Source organism: Oenanthe melanoleuca, chromosome 11, assembly GCF_029582105.1.
Source record: "Oenanthe melanoleuca isolate GR-GAL-2019-014 chromosome 11, OMel1.0, whole genome shotgun sequence".
NCBI lineage: Eukaryota > Metazoa > Chordata > Aves > Passeriformes > Muscicapidae > Oenanthe > Oenanthe melanoleuca.
In genome coordinates this window covers 181036-195830 of record NC_079345.1, presented here as the reverse complement: position 1 = coordinate 195830, position 14795 = coordinate 181036, and the positions used below count along the sequence as shown (strand labels likewise).

Genomic DNA, 14795 nt, shown 5'->3' with positions numbered 1-14795 from the left:
TACATGCAAATTGATTATTAGTATATTTATTGAATGTTGACAGCTGGGTGACAGTCTTCAATAAATCTGTTTTACTAATCAGTTAGCATTAATTAATACCAAAATCCTCTCTAGGTTTAGCAAGTCAGTGAACACTGATGAGGCCCCTCTGTTGCTGGATGTTGGCAGTGCTGCTGGCAGCACTCAGCTGCTCCTGGCAGCAGTGTGGAGCACAAGAGGGCCCAGGGGGTCCAAGGGCAGTGGCAGTGCTGGAAGGACAGATGGACACATGCCCAGAGGGAGAAGCCTTTCTCTGGGGACAGCACCCTGCAGCAGGGCCTGCCTGAGCCAAGGGGCTGGTGCCAGGCAGGGCTTGCAAGAAGCCCTGGTGACCCCTTTCCCAGGACACAGGGCTGCTGCCAGGGTGCTGCTCTCACCTGCACACAGGACCCTTGGTTATGGCAGGGCATGGCACAATCCCCAGCCAGCAATGCAGAGGAGTTCTACTGAATTTAAACCACCAGGCAGACCAACTGCTAAGCTGTGTGGCCAGCACTTTCTCTTGCCCCCCTGTCCTGAGCAGGGCAGGAGCCACACAGTGCCTGCTGGCTGTGGCTTCTCCCAGCCATCACAAGAGGATGAGCAGCATCCCTGAGGAGTAAATGGCCAAGGCAGTGAGGACAGTGCTCTGTGCTGGGGACAGTTCTCAAGTCTTGCTGTGCTAATGCTCCTTGGTTGACACTCATGGTTCTTCCCTGGACACCTTGGAGTTGGACACCAAGAAGTGAACACTCTGAACCTTGGAGCTGCTGCTGTCCAGGCAGAAGGGGAGGGAGATGGACGGGCTGTGGGGCCCCTGAGCCCCTCTGCTCTGCTCCAGGGACAGCAGACAGGACAATGCCTGAGGAGCTGCAACAGCAGCTGGCTGTTTGGTCACTGGTTAGAATAATTTTGGTCTTGCTCAGCTGCTCTTTGCCTCCCTCACAGGGATTCTGACACCCTCCTGCGAGCAGAGCAGGTGCCCCAGCCAGCAGTCTCTGCTTTCCTGAGCTTGCCTGCTGCGGGCAAGCATGTCAAATCACACCGACCATATTGGCTTCCTGTCCCCACAACATCAGATTTTTGCAGCCAATGTGTGGGGGGGTGTCTCCTCCTGCCAGTCCCCACCCCCAGCAGCATCAGGTCTGTGCTGTTCGGGGTTTTGTTAAGCCGTTTAGTATTAATTGATTTTTTTTCCATTTTTTCTTTCTTTCCCTGGGCGGGTCAATAGCTGGATGCTCAAGAGCAGAGGATCTATCAACTGCAGACCAAGCAGAGGAGAGGCAGGCAGACCTGGAGCAGAAATGCAGCCAGAGCAGCAGCTCAGCCAGGACCTGGGGGCCAGCCACCAGCTACAGAAGGGAGCTTGGAGCAGGTAGGAGAAGATGCCAGCCCAGGCTGAGCAGGGAACTCTATTTGATGCATTCACAGCAATGGTGATAATCTGCTCTCTTGTTTACATGGCAGTGTAAGGCAGGCTGAGGATGTGAGAGTGGAGTCTGTCACCTCCCAGTGAGGAGGGGAAGGTGGGAGGCAGCAGGGAGATGCTTCAGCTGTGCTGGCTGTAGATGGGTGCTGGGACTGCAGCTGCTGTGGGGCTGTGGTGGCTGTCATGCACAGATGTTGTGGCTGCTGCTCCTGCTGCTGACCTTGGAGACACAGAAGAGGATGGCCACAAAGACACTGCCTCAGGACAGAGCTGTCCTGGATAGTGGTGTCATTTACATGCTGTGTAAATTGCTCAGAGCTGTTCAGCCACCCTCAGCTTGCTCCTGGGCACTGGGGGGAGCCCCTCGCTTGCTGGAGGCCTGTGGGGCAGCCTAAGCCAGTGCACCCCGTGCTGGTCTGCCTGCCCTGCCCACCAGCCCTGCAGTCCAGCAGCTCTAGGAGTCAGACCCTTTGCTCAGGGTGTTCCCTCGCTGTGTGAGCCTGCCTTGGGAAAGCACATCGCTCCCTGATGTCTGCTCAGGCACCAGCATTCCTCTCTGGGCTCCAAGCACAAGGTTTCACTGGGATCCACATGACAGCAGGGGTGAGGAGAGCTGATCCTGGAAACCTGGGGAGCTCCTGCTGCTGCACACTGCAGCAGGACTTGCTTTACCTGGTATCACTTGTCATCCCCTTCAGCATCACATCAGCCATTAAAAAAATGTGTCTATTTTAACAACTTGCTAGTGAAATATGCTTGGGGTTCTGGTGGAATAAACCAGGTACTTTTGACATTAGAGCACCAGGTAGCAGCATACTGGATGACAGGATGAGTTCAACACCTCTGGTTTGCCTAAGCAGCAGCTCAGAGGGCAGCATTTAAAATAGGGCTGGGAGAGGTGTCCCCCTTATTAGTCAAAGTGGAGGCATTTTGTTTCATTCCATGTGGTGATGAAAAATATATTCCTAAGAAAATGATCATGTATCTAATGATACATACATTGCAATACATATGAACACAGTGCACTGATTACATTTATTGCATTTGAAGGGAAGTTGCAAGATGTTTTATTTACTCCCACATCATCCATTGTTCTGTGTGTGAGGAGCCAGCCCAGCATGTGGCTGAGCTGCTCGTGGCAAGCCCACATTCTGACTGCCCACAGTGAAGGTGGGAGCAGGATGTGTGTGCCTTTGTGTGTGTTTGTGGATGGTGGCAGATGGGTGAGTGCTGGAGAGGGTCAGCATGTGCCTTTGTTTTATTCTGCATATGCATATGGATGGCTGTGTGTTGATTTGTGCAAGGACAGCATGGCAGTGACACTCTGCTTCTTTCCCTTCCCTTCCCTTCCCTTCCCTTCCCTTCCCTTCCCTTCCCTTCCCTTCCCTTCCCTTCCCTTCCCTTCCCTTCCCTTCCCTTCCCTTCCCTTCCCTTCCCTTCCCTTCCCTTCCCTTCCCTTCCCTTCCCTTCCCTTCCCTTCCCTTCCCTTCCCTTCCCTTCCCTTCCCTTCCCTTCCCTTCCCTTCCCTTCCCTTCCCTTCCCCTCTCCACCCATTGATACTGAGTTCAGCTGAGCCTTGCTGTTGCTTTCAGTGTGAAAGACAAAACAGCTCTCAGCTTTCTCTTACAAGCCCAAATAAACTCCCAATTAAAGTACTGAGCATCAAACCTTGTTATATAAAAATATAACACTATTCTGTGGCAGAACAGTGTTCCACCTGGCTCTGTGTCTGGCAGCATCTTATAGCCTTGCCTGGGAAAGAGTTCTTCTCCCCTGGGAAGGACAGGGAAGCCCGTGAAACTCACCCCCCTTCTGTGGTGAAGGGGCTTCCTGAGCCCAAGGGGAGCCTTTGTGTTTAACAGCCCTGGAGGAACTTTCATCCACAACTTGTCAGATCTTACCCAGCTTCTGCAAACTCCTGTAGAAGTGAGTTCCCCTGCTTGGCCATGCTTGGATAAGAAGCCACCTCTTTTGGTTTGTTTTAAACCTGTCCCCTGACAAATTCCAGCATTTTATTGGAAAAGGCTACGACAGTCACTCCTTAATCACCTTCCCATGACACTTCTGATCTTATAGATCTTTGTCCTATTTTCTTCCCAACATCCTGCTTCCAGATAGAAGGACCCCAATCTATTTTTCTCAGCCAGCCCCAGCTGCTGATGTGTTTCCTGCTGTGGGGCCCTGGGCCTCCCAAGGCTGGTGCTCCTGGCTCCCTGCAGCAGGCAGCAGGATGCCTGTGCAAGGAGTGCCAGGTGAGATTTAGCACTGGGAGCATGAGTTATGGTCCTGCCCCTACACAGATTGGCAGCACAGCCCTGCTCGTCAGCTTGGTCCCCACCTGATCGTGAGCTCTCCTCGAGAATGAATTAGGGTTTGGCATATCATCCTTTCATACAGCCCCCATGCTAACACCTTTCTGAAATGAAACTGAGAGAGCTGTTAACCTCAGTTAGCCAGTTGTCCTCGCTGTGACCTGGATAAATCATCCAAGCAGGAGCACTGAGGAACAGTGCTCTGGCTGTTTTGCAAAATGGAGTTGGAAGGGAAAGGCTGTGCTTCCAGCTGATACCATGAGCTGCACCAAGCAAAAGGAGCAGTGTGCTCTTACACCAGACCCTGATGGGGCTCCAGGCTGTGTGTCCACTGGCACACCCCCTCCCCTGGCCACTGAGGGGTCACAGTGCCACACCACAGGTGGGAAAAGGTGATGTGCTGTGTCTGGAGAAGAGGATGGATTCCCACAGGGACCCCAGGGACAGGTTCCTTCTGCTCCTGCCATTGTCCAGCCCTTCCTCCTGACCATGTGGTTTCCCATATTCCTTCCCTTCAGCTGGGGGCTGGACTTTCCCCAGGGATGTCTCCTTCACCACATTCTGAAGGCAGCTGGCCTTGAGCTGGGAAAAGAGATGAAGAGGATGGCTGCCACCAGGAGATATGGATCTGCAGGAGCAGGAATCTCTCTGTCAGCTGTTTTGACTCTGGGACCTGTTATCTTTATAAAGGCCTTATTACTTCATCTACTTTCACAGGGCATCTGTCTCGTAGCTACTGCTCTGTGTGGCAGGGAGTTCTACTAGACAGGGTTTCTTCTGTGATTTAGGATCTGGCTGTTTTGTTGGGATTTTTGGGTTTTGGTTTTTACTTCTGCATGACTGAGGGAGATCACAACACAGCTGTATGTAAGAAACTCCTGGAAGGAGGAAAAAAGCCATCTGCTCTTCATATTGGTGAAGGAACACTCAAGGATTACTGGCCAGAGCCTCCATGAGGAAACAGTTTTCTAAAGGGAAGGAGAACAGACTGCAGAGCAGACTGCCAGGGCCTGAGGATCCTGTGTCACAGGAGAGCTTTAAGGACAGATACACAGTACACAGGACACTCCCAGGTTGCCCTGTCTCAGAGCTGGAAGATGGACTATCAGCCCCTTGCCGTTCACACCAGCACTGCTCATTTCCTAAATCTATCCCTGCTCTACCCTGTAATGCAGCTCTGCCTTTCCCAGAACCCACCACAGTCTCCTTCAATGCCTCCCCTTTGCCTGGCACCCTGCCTGGCCCCAGGCTGCACATGCTGAAAGGAGCAAGCAGAGCCTGGAGGAGGTCAGTGGGTGATGAAGGCTCCAAAACCATCTGCAGTACATGTGCTGCTGTGCCACAGGCTTTGGCCAGAGTCCTGCCCACGGTGGGGAGCACACGAGTGGATGAGGCAGAGATGGGAGTGCAGATATGCTATCAGAACTCTTGGATTCAATTTCCCTTCTTGGCAGAATAGCTGTGTGCAGTTCCTCACACGTGCTGCTCTGCAAACGAGTTGTGCAGGACATGGCTGCTGGCAGGGACCACCTGGAGAGCACCATCTGCTCGGGACGTGCAGCAGTTTGGCTGTGCAGGGCTGGCACAGGCAAGGGCAGGGCCTGGCTGATGGACAGAGCTCACCTCAGCTCCTCAGGGGCTGCAGGAGTCTGCTGCCCTCTGCCCTGCCCCACTGTACGAGGGCAGCCATGGACAGCTCATAGAGAGAGGGACGGTCACAGGAACAATACCCTGTACCATACACTGCAGGGTACACACCAGATAGCATGGGCTGTATACCATACACACAGAGTGTGTACCATACACACAGGCTGTATACCATGTACCACATACCTGTACCATACACTGCAGGGTACACACCAGATACCATGGGCTGTATACCATACACACAGAGTGTGTACCATACACACAGACTGTATACCATGTACCACATACCTGTACCATACACTGCAGGGTACACACCAGATAGCATGGGCTGTATACCATACACACAGAGTGTGTACCATACACACAGACTGTATACCATGTACCACATACCTGTACCATACACTGCAGGGTACACACCAGATACCATGGGCTGTATACCATACACACAGAGTGTATACCATACACCACATACCCTGTACCATACACCACAGAGTGTATACCATAAACCACATATCCTATACCATGCATAAGAGTGTATACCACAAACCACAGTGTGTATACCATGTACCACATAGCCTGTACCACACACCACAGACTGTATACCATGTACCAGATGCTGTATACCATGTTCCACATGCTGTATGCCATGAACCAGGACTGTATCCCACACACCACAGACTGTATTCTGTATACCATGTACCAGACTCGGAGCCATTCACAGACACCCTGTCATCAGCAGCACAGAGACAGACACTGAACACGTGGCCAGGACAGTCAGGGCAACTGTGAGCCAAGGTGAGCCTTGCTATTTGTGTAGACAGCAGTGAGGAGCCCCACTGGGTACCTGTATCTGAGAGCCAGTTCTACGGCACAGTCATTACAGAGGGAATAAAGGAAATAATAGAGCATTGATTAAAATGGTTGGCAAGGCTGATTTCTCTCCGTGCAGCCTCTGACAGAGCAGACTTTGGGCTGGGGAGGAACAGGCAGCCTCCAGGCTGTGAGGCTAATGCAGAGCCATGGCTGTTTGTATAGCTGCAAAGCTTTTAAGAGAGACTTGGGAAAACTAGCTTGGATTCCAATGAATATTTACAATTACACTGCTCCAAAGCTGAATCCAATCACAGCACTGCAATGTGCAGGCTTCCTGCATCAAAAGAAAATGAGAGGAAAACAGGAAAGATGGAGGTGCCTTTGGAGAGACTTACAAACACAGATCTCTCTGCTTCTGGCAGAACTAAAATGCTTTATTTCTGATAGGACCAATTTATTCTTCAGGCATTTTGCTTGATATTAGAAAGTGCCTGGCTGGTTTTTGAAGTGAGAGTCTTCAATAAAAGGTCTTTAATTCAAAATGAAAGTAAGAAATGGAGAGTGTTGTGGTTTGTAATTTTGATATTGTGCTGACAAACTCCAGAAATAGGGGAGCATTACCAAACTGGAGCAAGGGCCCCTTCCACTCCCTGTGTTCTTGATCACCTTGTAGAAGCAGGCTGGGTATTTAAACCATGCTGCTAATATGGAATTTGGCTGGTTACCATGCTGGCTGAGAATTCACTACAGGTCAGTATTGGCCTCTTCTTTCTTGCAGTAAAAGATATGCAAAAATAATGGTGATGGGGAAATTACCGTGATAAAAAGATGGAGGATCTGTGAGTGCTGGATGACTGCTGAGAGCAGTGTGTCCCAGAACAGGAGGTGTGTGACAAAGCAGACACAGCCTGAAGCAATAACAGAACAGCACTCCCAGCTGGCCTTTGTCAGCTGTGGCTCTGGTGCCCTGTCCCACTGTCCATCCTGCCCATCCTGCCCACACAATCCATGCTGCCTGCAGCTCTGACCTGCAGGACTGCAAACAGTCAGTGGTCCCACAGCACAAAACACTGCTGCTCTCAATTAATTTGCAGTACTTAAGGTGTAGCCTTGCATTCCATCACGCAGACATTCCTCAGCACCACAGCAGCACAACAGCAGGTGCTTCAAAAGAACCAGATTAGGATTTACACTGCAAGATCGTGCAGTTTGTCTGCTGACAAGCACAGGACTCAGGAGAGCCATGCCTGAGGGCAGACCCCTCCTTCCCGCAGCCCTGCAGGCAGCGTGTCCCGCCCGGGCAGGGGCTGCGCCAGCCTGCGCTAATCCCTCCGTGCCGTTTGAAGAGGATGCTGTCTCCTGGTGCCTGTCACCCCATGGAGGCACAGATCTCTCTGCTGGAGAGCAGTCTGAAGGCAGGCTGGTGGGAAATGCCGGGGAGCTGGTTTCTGATCTGAGCCAGTCCCGCTGCTGGGGCAGAGACACGCAGGCAGGGCACGGGGTGCTCCCTGCAGCTGGCCACAGCCTGGAGTCGATAGCCCTCAGCAGGAGCCTGCAGTCACTATTATACTGTCTAAGAGGCTTAAAATCAACTGTGAAGTTTCAGTATAGCTACAAAAAACCTGTTTTCTATTTCTCCACTGGTAGCTAGTTCCAGGAGAAGACAGTGCAGTTTGGTGATTGATTCCTGGAGTCTGGTTGGTGCATCCATGCTGGGGTACAGAGGCCACAGATCCCGTGGTGCTTCCCAGAACTCTCTGCCAGCCTCAGCCGTCTGCAGCTCATGGGCTCCAGAAGCAGAAACAGGGTCTTGCATTCCATCAATGTGAGTGGGTATTTTTCTCCCATTAAAGTGTTTAATTTATTTTTGAATGCATATGAGTTTTGGGGGTGCACTACACCCTGTGTGAAGCAGTAAACACAGTATGACATTCAAAAAAAATAGCAGTTTTTTGGTTTTTTGTTATTGCCTGCTAATTTCTGAGGTGCTGCGAGTTCTTATATTGAAGGAATGACAAGAAATCATACTGCAGGCAACCTCTACTTGCTAAACTTGATACTATAATCCTCTTCAGTCTATTCTTTTCCAGCCTAAAAAGACTATCCACTTTTTCCTCACATGGAAAATCCTCTTTGTATTTGATCATCCTTGTTGGTCTTCTCTGAAACACTTCCAAATCTTTTTCTTGAGAGAGGCAGACAGAGCTGCATATAGAAATCACAGTGCAGCTTTCACTCTGAATCTGTTCATTGGCAGAACTGTGATCTGCTCTCCATTATTTTCCTGGTAATTGTTAACAGTCAGTTTGCCTTTTGGGCTGCTCCTGGGCACTAAACAAACGTTTCCACAGATCCATCTCTCCATCTTCATCTGATTTTATTCTAGCACAGCCCCAAGCCCTAATTCCTGAGGAGGAACAGAGCTACAGCAGCTGAGACTGCAGTGAGATCTTGTGAGAAAGATGGTGCAAAGCCCCAGTAAGGGTTAGGACCACCTGGCTGTGTCATAGCTTGGAGACTGGGGACAGCTGCTCAACATCTGAAAAAAATCAGAAATTATATAAGGTCAGGAGACCTGGCCTCTTCCAGACAGATCTACCTTTGAGTGTCTGCCTACCCGAGGGGCTGAGTAACGCTGTGGGATGCCTGTGCAGCCAGATGAAACAGTGCTGGTGTGAAGTCCTATCCAAGAGCACAAATAGCATCATATTCCTGTTGTCCTCTGCATTTCCTTCCTGCAGATTCCCGGGGTGAGCAGGAAGGAATTGGGCTGCCTAACCTCCTGTAGCTACTGTCATGAAAATTTCACCCTGTTACTCTGAAATCAGTAGTATCTGACTAGGATAGCTTCAGACAGGCATTTGGCTGGGCTTGAAGACATCAAGGGATGGCAAATGCATTCTCCCCTGGCAGTCACTCCCTTCACATCACTCCTACTGTTTTGGGGCTTTTTTCTCTCATGACTGCTATGCCAACAGGGCTAATGAAGCTTTCTATGCAGCAGCAATATGGTCTCAGCTTTGTTTCCCTTAGGTTTTATCCCTTGTCTTAGAATACTCCTTTCTTTTTGGCCAGAGACTTAAGGTTAACTGTAGAGAGAAGGGAAGGGAAGGGAAGGGAAGGGAAGGGAAGGGAAGGGAAGGGAAGGGAAGGGAAGGGAAGGGAAGGGAAGGGAAGGGAAGGGAAGGGAAGGGAAGGGAAGGGAAGGGAAGGGAAGGGAAGGGAAGGGAAGGGAAGGGAAGGGAAGGGAAGGGAAGGGAAGGGAAGGGAAGGGAAGGGAAGGGAAGGGAAGGGAAGGGAAGGGAAGGGAAGGGAAGGGAAGGGAAGGGAAGGGAAGGGAAGGGAAGGGAAGGGAAGGGAAGGGAAGGGAAGGGAAGGGAAGGGAAGGGAAGGGAAGGGAAGGGAAGGGAAGGGAAGGGAAGGGAAGGGAAGGGAAGGGAAGGGAAGGGAAGGGAAGGGAAGGGAAGGGGGGATCCTCTCTTTCTGCTTCATATCTGTACCTCCATGCCCTCCTGCCCTTTGGAAGTTCTTCCTGTGCTCCCCACCACCAGAGTCCCTTTCCATTTTCCCAGCTCGCTCTGGTTTTTGTCTCCCCTCATGCCCCTTGCTTTTTCTTTAACCTCCCACATAGTGCTGCCATCACTGCTGGCTTGGAAGGAGGCCCCAGAGCTGCTGATGTGGCTGTCCAGGGTCACCATCCCTCTTCCAGCAACTTAGTGACTGTAACTGCAAGAACCACCATGCCTCGTGTCCTGTGACCCGACCCAAGCAGCACTGCTTTCCTTTCATTTGTTCCTTCCATTTTCCATGACATGTCCAACACACGACAGCTCCTACAGAATTTGTGTATGTCCTTAGCCCACAGATTCAAAAACCTGAGATGCAGTTGGCAGAAGCAGCATGTGAATACCATCGGCGGGCAGGAGACAGCCCCAGGGACCGTGCACACCTGCGGGGTCATTCCCGTGCCCATCTGCGCCTTCCCCCTGACCTGGGGAAAGTGCTTAAACCCAGGCAGGCTAGTCCTGGGCAGGACAAGGGGATGAGCCAGGTGACCCGTGTTTGAGCAGTGGCAATGTCAGAGGCTGGCTCCTGTGTGACTGAGCATGGGTCCCTCCTCATGCACCAACACTTCCCACGAGGAGGTTCCGTGGGAACTTGTGGTAGCTAGAGGAATAGAGCAGAGGCAAAACGCTGAAGTGCACTCTGCGATGTCTCCTGGCCTTTCAGCCTTCACTAGGAATACAGCAGGGAGAGCAGGTCCCGACTCGTTATTGCTGCTGTGGCTGTTTCTCCCTTCTGTTTTAACAGATCCAGTTTGTTCTCTCTCCCTTCCCTCTCCCTAGAGCTGCTGTGGTTTATAATAAGTATTTTTCAAGTAGCTGGCCGAGACCCCCGCAAGGATAATGAGATCATTCGCACCACAGAATACAAAGCCCTGCAAGTGGCGATTGTTGTCGCTCCCGGTGGACTGTGCCCACGCTGCCTGTATTTCTGCCGCTGCTCCTCCCAAACACAGCAGCGTGCCCCGGGACGGGCTTCGGCTCCCTGCCAACACGAAGGGCCGAGAACTGGCACTGGAACCGCTCAGAAATGACCTTTAATTAAGATTCTGCCGACGGAGACGTTGATCCCGCTTCCCCGTTCCCAGTTCAAGAGCTGCCAGCCCCCGCCTGGGCCGGGTTAGGCTGAGCTGCGGCGGAGCACCGGGCACACCCGCCACGGGCACCCAGCTCCGGGAACCCGGCACCAGGAACCCTGCACCGGGCACACCCGGCACTGGCACCCAGCTCCGGGAACCCGGCACCGGGAACCCTGCACCGGGCACCCGGCACCGGGAACCCTGCACCGGGAACCCTGCAACGGGCACCCCGGCACCGGGAACCCTGCACCGGGCACCCCGGCACCGGGAACCCTGCACCGGGCACCCCGGCACCGGGAACCCTGCACCGGGCACACCCGGCACCGGGAACCCTGCACCGGGCACCCCGGCACCGGGAACCCTGCAACGGGCACCCCGGCACCGGGAACCCTGCACCGGGCACCCGGCACCGGGAACCCTGCACCGGGAACCCTGCAACGGGCACCCCGGCACCGGGAACCCTGCACCGGGAACCCTGCACCGGGAACCCTGCACCGGGCACCCCGGCACCGGGAACCCTGCACCGGGCACACCCGGCACTGGCACCCAGCTCCGGGAACCCGGCACCAGGAACCCTGCACCGGGCACACCCGGCATTGGTACCCAGCACCGGCACCCCAGCTCCGGGAACCCGGCACCGGGAACCCTGCACCGGGCACACCCGGCACGGGAACCCAGCACCGGGAACCCTGCAGCGGGCACGGGCACCCAGCACCTGCCAGCCCCGGCCGGACTGCGGCAGAACAAAGGCGCCGGGGGTGCCCGGAGAGTGCCCGGGGCGTGCCCGGCGGGTGCCCAGGCGGCGCTCGGGGACGCTCGAGGGGCGCCCGGGAGCGGCTGCTCGGGGCTGGCTGGGGGCAGTGCCCGGGGTGCTCGGGGTGTCCCGGGGCCGCTCGGGGCGGAGCCGCCCTCACGGCAGCGCCGCGCGGGCCGAGAGCGACCCCTGCCGGGCGGGAGCGGGCGGAGCGGGGACTGCCAGCGCGCATGCGCGGCCCCGGCACGGCCGGTCCCAGAGCGCCGCGTTCAGCGGGCCCTGCCCAGAGCTGGCCATGGCTGTGTGCTGAGCTCGGCTCGGTTCAGTTCGGTTCGGTTCGTGTCTGACACCTGCCTGGGGCGTGCCCTGCCCAGAGCTGGCCATGGCTGTGTGCGGAGCTCGGCTCGGTTCAGTTCGGTTCGGTTCGTGTCTGACACCTGCCTGGGGCGTGCCCTGCCCAGAGCTGGCCATGGCTGTGTGCGGAGCTCGGCTTGGTTCGGTTCGGTTCGTGTCTGACACCTGCCTGGGGCGTGCCCTGCCCAGAGCTGGCCATGGCTGTGTGCGGAGCTCGGTTCGGTTCGGTTCGTGTCATCTCACAGACATCTGACCGAGGTGCACTTCTGCCTGCTGCTCCAAGAGCCTCCCTCTTCTCTGTGCCCACTTTCCTCTTGCATTCTGGTCTGTGACCAAATTACCCCTTGCTCTGCACTAGACCCTCACACACCACTTGAGTTGTGCCCACGGCCCCTTCTGGAGCCTTTCCTAGAGCTCTACAATCCCCCTGCACTATGAGCACAGGTTCCGCTGCCACGAAGGGCCATGCCACTATCACAGCCGGACACCTGGCTGCACGAGCAGCCACCAGCGTGTCCCACGCACTACTGGGATACACGTACTGCTGCATGAGCTGCTTGTGCATTCATGTAAGTACAAGCAACACCTTCAGTCATCTCTTCTTCAGCTCATCTGTGTGAAGCAGGGATCACAGCAGTTGTTTTGCAGAGGCTCCTGCAGTTTGGTTCATGAATATCAAGTGGTTTGAGCTCCTGTGATGGAAGGTACTGGAGATGGACAAAGGGGCACCAATGGCCTGAAGCTGATGGAGGCCTGAGCAGTGTTCTCACCCAGCTGCAGTGTATTTGCTAACCCAAGAGTGTAATCAGCACACGCAGGCAGCGTGTTGGCTTGGGCTGTCACACGCAGCAGCTCAGAACACTCTCACTGTGAGCTCCTCAAGAGCGGTGACTGGCGTCTCACAGCCACCGAGGATGGGCAGAGTGCAGGGGAGGACGGGGCTGCTGGTGCCAGGATCACCAGATGGGAGTCACAGACACACAGCCATGGCACAGAGAACACGCAAACCTCCTTCCTCCCCACCCCCTCTGCCCGCCAGCTCTCCTGAATGAAGTCCCAGCTTTGTTTTTCTGATTTCCATTTTGTATCCTAAAATATTCACTCCAAGTTCCGCTTGACAGACATGCCTAATCTAATCTCCATGTCTGCTTTCTAATTTTCGCAGCCAGGATAAAACAAATTGGCTGGCGTTAATTGCCTGTGCAGCGGCCTGGAGCTCTGAGCTGTGATTTACGAGCTCAGAGCAGGCGCTCTGCAACACATTTTTCTTAATTTATTTTTAATGAGTCTCTCAATTAATTTTCTTGGAAACATCTTAATGATGTTGGAGGCGGATGTTAATGAGGTTTGTAGCAGCACCTCATTTTGCATATTTTAAAGTACTGAATGGCATGAAGCAAACCCCTGGTCCTAAAACAGAAAAAACCCATTAAGGCTGGAGAGGACACTGCTGACACTGCTGCCCTGGCTGGAGGCTGAGGCACTTGCGAGGGCAAGTTGGTGGCTGCGAGCATTGTGAGGCTGAAGCTGGCTGAGGCCACAGGGTGGTGGGACCCTGGCAGGATGGGGAGGGCCAAGGAGCCACACACTTCTTAACAGATGGAATGAAAGCCTGGACACACAGAACCTGGGCACTGAGCCCCCTGTGCTGGTATGTCCCACGCTGTGGGCACCCCGCTCTCTGCACGCCCCCAGCCAGACCTTTTGGGCAGGAGCTGTCCAAGACACAGGACTGGGCTGCCGGGGGCTGAGGCAGAGGGGTGCTCTGGGGTGTCTCTGCCTGCCTGCAGGGTCGCTGCTAATTGCTGATGCATGTGCCAGCAAGAGGCAGCAGCTGGATCGCCTTTGTTTTCTCCCAGCATGTCAGTCTTCATTAAACTGGAGGGGAATGAAAAAGGATTCACTTTTGTCCCAGGCTGAACACGGCAGCTGTTTAATATCAATTAAGGTGGCACTGAAAAGAGTAACATTACGGCAGTAATTAAAGTGAGACAACTCCCACCCCCAGGACTGTGCTCACACAGCAGAGGGGCCAGTTTGACCCCCATCCTGCCAGCAGCAGCTGAATGTGGGCAGGCAGCTGTGGGCCAGGGCAGTGGGGCTGCCCCCATGCTCACACAGGGAGCTGGAGCAGTGTTGAGCCCTTCAAGACAGGTCTGCCTGCAGCTCAGCACGGTGGCACACCTGTGGCACTGGGCAGCATGGCACAGCACACATGGCATGAGGCTTTGTCCCAAAAGGGCTCTGTGTGCTGGGGGTGCTCTGTACTCTGGCTGTTGCTGCCTGAACAAGACTGGTCTGCAGGGAAATTTTATTTACTCGCAGTGACAGAAACTGTGGCCAAATTCAGTTGTGCTCTGGAAGCAGTGGGTTCAGCAGCCCTGCTCACAGGACTGTGGTGCTGTGCCTGCTCCCATCACCCGTGACTGTGACCTGCTGGTGGAGCAGGTCGTCATGGCAACTGATGATTTCTGCTATGGCACATCTGCGTTCACCTTCTGGGCCCCGTTCAGCCTTGGAAATTTCCAGTTAAAACACTTACCTGTGAAACTGCACTGAGCGTTGGCACTGAGCACACACAGCCCGGGGACTGCCACGCACAGAACGGGCCAGCGGCAGGTCTGTGCCCACACCTCACTGGGAACCCACAGCCAAGGCAGCGCTAGCACGCACAGACCCGTGCACTGAGCCACCTGCACCGCGGGGTGCCCCGGCAGGGCAGGACAATGCAACACGTGCACTCGGCCTCCCCTGTCCCCACTCGGCCTCTCCTGTCCCCACCCGGCCTGCCCTGTCCACACCCGGCCTGCCCCTGCCCTGTCCACA

General features: G+C 54.3%; 1 protein-coding gene across 2 annotated transcripts in view; it reads left to right on the top strand.

The window, feature by feature from the left end:
* The window catches only part of LOC130257926 (uncharacterized), a 70117-nt gene extending 61205 nt beyond the window's left edge, over positions 1-8912 (top strand). Inside the window, exons 2-4 of one of the 2 annotated variants that reach the window (XM_056500892.1) lie at positions 1250-1393; positions 7867-8044; positions 8606-8912. In XM_056500892.1, coding sequence (XP_056356867.1) covers positions 1250-1393; positions 7867-8044; positions 8606-8630 — 347 coding nt within the window. In that variant the 3' untranslated portion in view covers positions 8631-8912. Of the gene's footprint in view, positions 1-1249; positions 1394-7866; positions 8202-8605 lie in introns of those variants that run through there. The other variant, XM_056500893.1, reaches the window with a different exon arrangement.
* The last annotated feature ends 5883 nt before the right edge of the window (positions 8913-14795 follow it).